Source organism: Conger conger, chromosome 3 (assembly GCF_963514075.1).
Source record: "Conger conger chromosome 3, fConCon1.1, whole genome shotgun sequence".
Classification (NCBI taxonomy): Eukaryota; Metazoa; Chordata; class Actinopteri; order Anguilliformes; family Congridae; genus Conger; species Conger conger.
Genome location: NC_083762.1, coordinates 73,657,192 through 73,667,916, shown reverse-complemented (window position 1 = coordinate 73,667,916; position 10,725 = coordinate 73,657,192). Strand labels below are relative to the sequence as shown.

Below are 10,725 nucleotides of genomic sequence, written 5' to 3'. Positions count from 1 at the left end.
CAAGGGAAGGTGAGGGTGAAACAAAGAGAGGGGACAGTTTGGGGGGGGGGGACGAGGGAGGGCGACAGGAGCAGGACCTCACCTTCGTGCGCCATGGTGACGGTGTCCTCCTTGGAGGAGTTGTTGTAGATGAGCACAGCAGTGGCGTTGAAGGCGGCCGCTTTGAGGATCTTCTCCTTAAAGGTGCAGACGCCGCGCTGCAGCAGGGCCACCCAGTGCGTGGTCCTGGGGGGCACCACAAAGTGTGTGTGGGGGTCGCAGCCCTTCCGGTCAACCACTGCGGGGCAGGAGGCGAGAGGGAGAGGGGTTAGGAGGGGGCAGGCAGAGGAGGACAACATCCCTGTCACGCTAACATCATCACTCTCATGTAAATCTCCACCTTCCCCAGGGCCAAACTCCTCCAATCACAGAGCACGCTCAGCTCCATACTGCAGAGCTCCTCCAATCACAGACCCCGCTTAGACCAACACTGCAGAGCTCCTCCAATCACAGACCATGCTCAGCTCAACACTGCAGAGCTCCTCCAATCACAGACCACGCTCAGCTCCACACTGCAGAGCTCCTCCAATCGTGTGCCAGGGCCTGGTGCTGAAGGAAGTGTATGTCTGATCGATCACTGCCACTTAGCACCTGACAATCACATATCGACTGAAGGACATAAGGCAGGCAGCTCTATTCAGCTTGCACAGAGGAATTAGTTCTGCAGACCAACAGCCGGTCTGACCAGAAGGACCGAAAATCTCTGAAAATATCAAACAATGCCTCTGTTGTTTTCAAGTTGCTGTTTTTTTGCACCAAAATATAAATCAAACCTGGCTTAGGTACAAAGAAAATAATCCTATTGGCTAATGTCATCTATCTGGGAACCAATGAGCAGAGTAGCACTGTCACTGTTTATGTTGGTGTACCTTGGAGAAAAGGAGACAGCCTCTCTTCCAGGAACCCTGCGGAAAATTCCAGCTAAAACCAGTTGGGATTCGAAGCTTTTTTAGATGCTTTTAAGCTTTCTAGCTAGTCATAGCTGTGTGTCTGTGGCAGGTTGAAACTGGTCTCTAGCTGGTGAAATCTGGTTAAGCTGGTAGAGTAAGCTGGTGGTAAAACTGATGGACTATACAGGCTGGTTGACCAGCTAAAAGTGGAAAGAACACAGCTTAAACATTACATTACATTACATTATTGCCATTTGGCAGACGCTCTTATCCAGAGCGATGTACAGTTGATGAGACTAAGCAGGAGCCAATCCCCTGGAGCAATGCAGGGTTAAGGGCCTTGCTCGAGGGCCCGATGGCTGTGCGGATCACACACACACATGCACAGACACACACACACCTGATATATAAGCATAGGGAGTGCCTGCTGAAGGAACGTTCTCTGCCCGTGCGAACAGGCTGTCGGCTCCACAGGTCTGCAGCGTGCGTCTCACCCGAGCCTCAAACGGAAGTTTCCGCACAAACAGCTGACGCAGGGCGAAATCCTGAGCGCTGTGGTCACCTCTGCAGCACAACCTTTAATATCACCTTCAGCACATCCTTAAGCGACTGCTGCAGTCCATACACCCCATACGCTCCCACACCGACATCATCGCCCTATCCCGACGGAACTACCGCAGTCCATACACTCCCAGCACTGGCTGTGACATCACACTGACATCATCACCCTACACCTACAGAACTACCGCAGTCCATACACTACCAGCACTGGCTGTGACATCACACTGACATCATCACCCTATCCCTACAGAACTACCGCAGTCCAGACACTCCCAGCACTGGCTGTGACATCACACTGACATCATCACCCTATCCCTACGGAACTACCGCAGTCCATACACGCCCAGCACTGGCTGTGACATCACACTGACATCATCACCCTATCCCTACAGAACTACCGCAGTCCAGACACTCCCAGCACTGGCTGTGACATCACACTGACATCATCACCCTACACCTACAGAGAAAACCTGCTGCACTCCATACACTCCCAGCACTGGCTGTGACATCACACTGACATCATCACCTGAGCCCTACAGAGCGAACCTGCTGCACTCCATACACTCCATAGGCTCTCAGCCCCGGCTGTGCCATCACGCTGACATCATCACACAGCTGCTGTGAGGCTGTGACATCACACTGACATCATTATCCTATCCCTATAGAGCAAACCTGCTGCAGTCCATAAACTCCCAGCACTGGCTGTGACGTCACACTGACATCATCACACAACTACAGTATGTCTGTGACATCACCGAGACATCATCATCACACAGCTGCTGTAAGACTGTAACATGACACTGACATCATTACACAACGGCTGAGTGGCTGTGCAGTGTCCGATGCAATATCTAACCCCTGCCCTGCACAGACCTCTCCTACCCTCCCTCTTACTTACACCCTCTTACAGGACTGTGTCTCCATCAATCCCTTAAGGTCTAAGATCAGCAATATGTGATTAGAATGTTAACTGGACACTCTATTGCGGTTGTAAGAAAAGCTGCTGGTAACTGAAAGCAGCAGAATTCCAGAACACTGACTTCAAAGGGATAAAGGGTCTCTACGGACTTGAAAGTGGCATATCACAGAAATAAAGAAGGGATAAAATGTCAGTTCCTCTCCTCCTCTTCCGCAGCCTTCTCTCATTTCTTTCTGTCCTCTCCGGGGCTGAGAGATGGGGGGGGGGGGGGATACTGCCCCCCTTTAGGAGCATGTGGGGGGGCAGTGTCTATCACCGAGCAACAGACTGACAGACTGACAGGTGACTCAGTGTGGGCGGGGCTAACAGGGCTGAACTGGACCATTCTGGGTAAAACCAAACAGTCACAACCAGGACCCAGTTCAATTCAGGTCCATCTTACTTATGTAGTGCTTTTAACAGAGACACCATAACAAAGACACTTTACAGAGGGAGCAAGGGACAATTTAGAGAAAGAAAAAAGAAAAAAACCAGGCCTGAATCAGCAAAAAGCACCTCCACAGGGGGAAGAAAAAAACACTCAAAACGGTGGAGAAAATACTCCCAGGTGGGCAGAAATCTCAGGAGGAACCCGGCTGTAGAGGGGGAGCCCACCCCAAGCTGGCCAGCCTGGTGCAATAGCCAAGATATAACGAATGGCGACAGAAGCAGGAACTTGACCTCAACAAACCCATGAAAAAAAAAAAAAAAAAAAAAAAAAAGGGTTTATGTTTAAATATGCGTTTGGGAAACCCCTCTGAGATCACACCTCGCCATCTGCCTCCCCATACCCCCGTGACTGTGAGGAGGAAGAGAGGGAGCATGACGAGAACGAGGGAGAGTGTGAATGACGGGGTGGGGTGGGGTGGAGAGAAAAAACGAGAAAGGAAGTCAGCGGCACAGACGTTTGCGCAAGAGGCTGAGAGGGAAAGAAGGGAGCGAGGGAAAGATGGAGAGATGACGGAGGATAAGGAGGATAACCTCAACCCCGGGGGAAACCGCTGTACAGAAGGAAGGCTAGCGCATGTTAGCGCTAGCGTCCAGAAGGAAAGCTAACGTACGTTAGCGCTAACATACATAAGGTTGCACAAGGTTACACAGCCAGTGGACCTACCTTCTGAGGGCACTCACTGTGACAAACACTGCAATAATCACCCACCATGTGAGGACACTCTCTATGGCAAATACTGCAATAATCACCCACCTTATGAGGACACTCTCTATGACAAACACTGCAATAATCACCCACCTTGTGAGGACACTTCCTATGACAAACTTAAATATTCACCCACCTTGTGAGGACACTCTCTATGGCAAATACTGCAATAATCACCCACCTTGTGAGGACATTCTCTATGACAAACACTGCAATAATCACCCACCTTGTGAGGACATTCTCTATGACAAACACTGCAATAATCACCCACCTTGTGAGGACACTTCCTATGACAAACTTAAATATTCACCCACCTTGCAAGGACATTCTCTATGACAAACACTGCAATAATCACCAACCTTGTGAGGACACTCCCTATGACAAACTTAAATAATCACCAACCTTGTGAGGACACTCCCTATGACACACACTGAAATATTCATCAATCTCCTGCGTTCCCACTGAGGAACAGATGCTCCGGGACTCACAGGATTCTGTGAACTACAGTAATCACGCAGACGCAGACACACACACACACACCTGAGTACACAAGCACACACACACACACACACACACACACACACACACACACATACACACTGAAGATATACAAACGTACATACAAACTTAAATATATACACACTCACACTTAAATATATACACACACACATCATTGGTATGACCCTTTTTTCCATATTTAACACATCTTAGGTTCTCCGCAGGGTCAATTTACACTTGACCATAACTCTACATGAAATAGTTTGTTCAAAGGCTGAAATAATAAAAAGTAAAAAAAAAAAAAAAACGGCTGAGAATTCAACATTTTTGGCAGATCCACAGTATCTGCACACAGAGGAGCCCCATATGGAGGTTTAATGGATACAGGCAGCCTGTGTGGCTCTGAGCCCGGGCTCAGCTAACGGTGATTCACCGGGCTCTCAGTACACCCAGGTAATGCAGCCCAGTTTCTTCGCCCCGTCTCATTTCGGATTCTTTTTATACGTGGAGGTCAAAAATCCTCAAAGGCGGATAAAAGCCACTCTCTGCCACTGCTGGAATTCAGCCCAGATAAAAAAAACCCAATATCATGAATATTATTATTTATTTATTTTTGTATAAAAGGCCAAAGTCTCCTTTCAAAAAGCTCAGCGAGTCGAGAAAGGGAGAGACAGATAATCTTAGGAAGTGCAATTTAAGACCTTTATGAGGCTGTAATGAAACGCAGGGTGGGTTTGGGGCGAGGAATTCCTGGTGTCTGCAGTACGGCTGCTCACAAAGAACTGGTCCGCACAGGGAAAAACGCACTTAAATCACCAACAAAACGCATTTCCTGAACCACAGCGAGTCAGGGTCAAGCTCAAACTACTTAATTTAATTTTGCCTAAAACGTTCATACTTCAGTGAGCAGCACACGTCTACACACAGGGCTGAAGAAAATGAGCTGGAGAAAGGGCTGGCTCACCACAGGATGTGATCGCGTGCACTACGCACTGACCCTACCTGATGGGACACCGACCATTAAGATGGCTGCCCTAGAATTTCCTGAATTAAATCTGACCTTAACCCTGGGGCAACAGGGACGTCCCACTTGGCCACTATCATGATTTCGTACCTTTGACGGCGACAATGTCGTATTCCCGAACGTAATTTCACAGATAAACCATCGGGAGCTTCGGACACAATATGTATTGACGTCGTCAAGGCTACTGCCGCATGAAAATAAACTGGCTTATGAGGACACTCCGCTCTTGTGGCCCTGGCTGCAGACGTCTGCCATAAAATCCATTTTAATACTTTGGCGCATGTCATTCACCCCCAAGAACAAACAAGGAGCCCCAGACGGGTGGCCATTTTGAGAACGCGATGCACGCTGTGCCCTGGCTCACGGGAGAGCGGGGTCAATGTAATCTCGGCCGAACCCGACGGCGCGACCCAGATAAACAACGCTGACCGAAGGGGAAAAAAAAAACAACAAAAATAATCTAAAAATAAACCGGCGGTGTGTACCGTCCCGCAAACACACAGTGAACACTGGATTCATCAGGCTACCCAGAATGCTCTAGGGCCTGCTGCGTCCCACTGGCTGGGCCCGGTGTCAATACTAATTTGAATTAGTGGAGCCAGTGATGAGTTGGTGGGCGGTTGGTCCTGGTGACTCAGTTGATTAGTTTAAGGTCCCACCGTTTTCCTGGAACCATGCAGACTGCCCCCCCTCCTCCGTAACTGCCCACCCCACCCCCGCCCCCGCCCCCTTACCCACACCAGAAAAGCAGCTACACACGCCATGAACACCAACACCTGCGCAAATGATAAAAGCCATGAATCATCACCCTTGCTCTATTCATCCCGGTGATCCACAAGGTGTATTTCAATCCAGCACTTTTGCACAAAGCAGAAGCCCATTCTAATGATGACGGATGCGCAGTCCCTGAAACGGGGCCCTGAACAGTGACGGCGTGCAGCCTGCGTGATCCGTTGGGCGGCCTTGACTGCGCGTTCTTAAAATAGAGGCAGAGAGAGGCGTGCTGGAATCACAAAACAGAGACGCCGCCGACCAGTCAACGGGCTTTCGGTGTGAATGCGTCACATTCCTCTGTCGACCAGAAGCCTAGGGAACGTAACTCTGGGTCATGAGAAGGCAACGGAACTCGTCGGAAAACAGGGCTTTCTTATCAGTTTGTGGCCAGATGCAGTTTCTGTTACACCCTTGGGTAGGCCGCAACCTTCCTGCCCGCCAATGCTTTGCGTCTGCTGAGCGAGGACACCTGTGCACCTACATACAGGCCACCCTACACTGCTGGTACAAACATACGGAATACAGTCAGTATTTACAGCTGGTACATACAACCAGAATACAGCCAGTATTTACAGTTCGTACATACAACCGGAATACAGCCAGTATTTACGGCTGGCACATACAACCAGAATACACCATGGCAAGATCTGCACAGCTGTTGGGCCCTTGAGCAAGGCCCTCAACCCCATATTGCTCCAGGGGGGATTGTCCCCTGCTAAGTCTAACCAACTGGAAATCACTTTGGATAAAAGTGACAGAAAAATAACAAATTATTCATAATTATTATTAATAATCACATCCCTAAAGCCAGTATACAGTTGGTATACTGCCACAGTTTTGTGTGACAAAACGAGAGATGAAGGAGATTCGAAGATCTCCTGGCTCCTCTGAACCCCGTGAAACAAGTGTTACAGCCTGTCCCGTGTAATCTGGAGGACTGCACTGAGGTGCGCCACCACCCCAAAAAACCATCTGAGGCCCGCAGGCTCCTTACGAGCGCTCCAGAGACAGTTTGGCTCTGTCCCGATAGTCCCTCGTTCCTCTCCCCCGGGCTCGTTCACTCCATCCCTGCGTCTGTTTCTCTCCTACATTTCACTAAATCTGAGGAGGCGAGCGTGGAGGCCGTGGCTGAAGTGCGCCAGGGGAAAACTGGAGAGCCGACGCACTCCTGCATCACCTGACACAGCGGCAACCAATGATATCGATCCAAGCTCGATGCTGCCAAGGACTGGACTGCAGAAAGGGACCTCTGTCTGCATTGTACCGCACAGCCCACAGGCTACAGGAAAACACGGAGTACCTTCTCTTCAGCTGAACAATATGTCTCAGCATTCCAGTACATATACTTTGCCAGTATAAAAATGATAATTCATGAATGTATGTATGTATTTTGGGCATCATGATTAGCAAAAAAGATGTTATGTTTTGAAAACATAATTCTATTTCATTACCCATCTCACATTAACATAGCAATAACATCAAAACATGTCAACATCAAGTAGTTACGTTCTCAGTGATTCTCATAGGCTATATTTTTCATCATATTTAGCAAGCAAGTAAAATAAAAAGAGTCTCAATAAGTATTAAAATAGTTGACAGAAAATGCATTTTTTGTTTTTGTTACAGTGTACTGTTACACAAGAAAATGTTTGACCCGTGACGACAAACACACCGGTCGTTATCGCTGTTATATCTCCAGGTGTATCGCCATTATCTCCAGGTGTTTGTGCCTCCATCTTATTGGCGGAAAACATCACAGCACTTTGTCACTCCAGCTCCACTCACACTAATCAGCTCCTTCAGAGTGGAACCGAGAGGAACCGATTAGCTGTGCGGCCATGATTAAGGCCACATAAAAAAGATGCTTTATTTTTTTTTCCCAGCTATGGAACAATTTCTGCTGAAAAGAACGAGTGAAGGCAGTCTTGTTATCTCGGTGTGCTTGTTGACAGTTATGAGACCACATGGTAGGGCAACTAATAAGGGCAAAACACAGGAGGAGAAATGGTGTACGTGTATCCTTCAGCAAGCAGGTCAGAGACACTCCACATACAACTGATCCACGGTCAGCTTAAGTCAACTCATACTGGAGCTGTAGCAGAATGTGAAAAAAGCTCAAAATCGGTCCAAGGTCTGTGATTAGAGTGCATAGAGATTTACTGTACTGGAGACAGCGTTCCGTGGACTGAAGCCAGTTCATGGAGGCTGCCATGTTTGACTATTGTGCTTTTTTGGCACCAGAGCATATGCACTGGGTACCTAAACATGAAGAAAAAAATAGGAATGAACAAAAAAATCTCCTTTTGGGCGGCTCAGAAAGTTCCTGGAGAGAAATGAGTTCAGTGCGAATACATTTTAGAATTTAAAAGTACTGTACAAAATAGTATAATTTCACCAGGGCAAGTTCATAGTTCATGGAGAAATGTGCCTATTGGCACCAGACGCTTACTAAACTGCAATACTTCCTGTAACCATGGGAGTTAGTGAGCTTCTGGTTTGAATGTCAATCCCTGGTCCCCTGTTAAAGTGATGTGAGGGGTTATGGGTCAAAGGTCACCCTTCGCATGGATCATCAGAACTGTGCTCAGCCCTGCTGGGAAGGAGAGGTCCTCCTGCAGCACTGTCCAGTTCCTCCTCCTTCTGCTTATCTCGGAAACCAGTAACCATGACAACAGAACAGTCGTCTATTAAATTCATCGACATAGTTTTGGTCGAGAAGATGAACTACAGAGAAAGAGAGAGAAAGAGCGAGAGAGAGCCACATCATCATGGAAGCACAGTGGCAACGAACCTGCAAAGCTCTCGTCTTCTCGCTGTTTCCGCGACAGTTTTCTCTACAATTCCTGTAAAAACAGCCCCGGCAGTCTGGAGCGGTGATGAATTACAGTCCCGCCCGATAGCCCCCCCCCCAACTCGCACGATCAACAGTCGGATGCGTCGGTCACAGCCCGGTCTTTTGTTTGGCGAGCCTTTAACAAAGTTACTTTCGATTTTCCTTCAACCCAGGGCCCCGAAGGAGTCCCACTGCCGGCGGTCGGGAGCGAGAATTAAACCCAGGAAAATAAACAAGACAAACTGCGATCCCTCCAACCGGGGAAGGGCAGCATTTCAATTACAAGCAGTTCAAATACTTTTGAGTATTCTGTTGTTTGTATTTTAAGAGCTGGGAGATACACTGATCAATATCATGATGTATCAGAAATAACCTTTTTTTTTTTTCAGAACATCCAAAAAAATCTTGGTTTCCCGCTCAGCAAATGTTTTTTATTTTTAATTGAATAAAATCATTGCATTCCCCTCCCTCAGTTCTATCTCTGTTCTCTTCATCCGCCTGTATTTTGTAATCTGGATATCCAATTCACTTATCCACTTTTCATTTAGCCTATTATTAAATGAATCCGGGCGTCTTGTACTTGTCAGATTTGATAAAATGGATTCAGTCCACTTGCATCATTTTGCCCTGACTAATTGCGAGAAAGGCTGGTGAGTTAGCCAGTTAGCTTAATTATACACTTTTCACCTCAAGTTAGCTAACACACAACTTGTTTCACTGCTTTTGGGAAATGTGTGCTTTTAGACCGTATGACCCTGCCATGACATTAGAGTTAAGAAATGTACTACAGACCTGTTACTTTAAAAATCCTCTTATTTCAGCATACAAATTTTAAGCCAGAATATTTATGCAAAAAAAAAAATTGTAATTCATTCAGGGAAAAATGTAAGACTACATGAAATACTTATGTGGTTTTATGCCATATTAAATGTCCCAGTAAAATGCTAAATGCTGCATTTTACTTTAATACTTTTTTGTGGAATGTGTAATTTGTAGTTCATTTCATACATTTACTTGTGTGACATTTTGCATTTTTGTATCAAAATTCATTTTGATTAATCTTCGCCAACTGCCATGTGTGTCCTGCCACGGCCAGACTGACGGTCTGAAACCGAGGACAAAAGGCTCTCTCATTTCCGAACAGCTGCTGCTGGTCTCCAACAGAAGCATTCCTCACAGATCTCTGGATAAAGGCCTCACTAAACCATTGGGTAGTTCCCCTGCTGATTCACTGGGGTCCGGCTTAGAGATGGGCCATTATGCAAAATAATAAATAAATCAATAAAAATATGCTGTCATGTAATTAGATGTGTAAACACTGCATTATATAACAGTACTCCCTATCGATTCATTGCAATACAAGCAATAATTATAAGATGAATGGATTAAAAGCTATATTTAAAGTGTTTTTGTGTTAAAATCTTAAAATCATGCTAAAATGTTTACTGTAGAAATACCAACATCCTACTCATTGCACATAAATGAAGTCATTAAGCAATCAGCATAAAATTTTAATCCTCATAAATGCAGTACACTTTTCGTACATTAAATACTAAACGAATAAACGAAAACTGTGCCTGTCAATAAACTGCCTTAAAATAAAAACAAGAATGAAAACATATTACCCCTTCCCATTTTCCATGTCCATCTGACACATCTGAAGTAACACTAAGCATTAAGCAGGTTTCCAGGCAACAGTCAGTTTCACTAATTGTACACAATTGAGCTGTAGTTGAGAGCGGTCTCTCAGAACGTAGAGGGTTTGGCAGTTGCACAGATTCTTCTTTGCCGGTCTTGAAAGATTGTGTTGTGTTTGCTGTGAGAATATCTCCTCCGTCACCCATACCTTATATTAGGACAGAATCCCGCACACTGAGGTATGTCTGATGAGTGAAATGATGGATAAAAAAAGCCTGTCTTTTAGGAGTTTTAGGCTTGTAATGATAATGTATAATCTTACTTTATTTTCTCTCAAAAAGAATCAGCATGTTT

General features: G+C 46.3%; 1 protein-coding gene across 4 annotated transcripts in view; it reads right to left on the bottom strand.

Moving 5' to 3' along the window:
* Positions 1 to 10,725, bottom strand: part of rnf130 (ring finger protein 130) — a 58,504-nt gene that overhangs the window by 37,732 nt on the left and 10,047 nt on the right. For all 4 annotated transcript variants that reach the window (XM_061234498.1, XM_061234497.1, XM_061234500.1 and 1 more), the window contains exon 3: positions 83 to 277. In XM_061234498.1, coding sequence (XP_061090482.1) covers positions 83 to 277 — 195 coding nt within the window. The remainder of the gene's footprint in view (positions 1 to 82; positions 278 to 10,725) is intronic.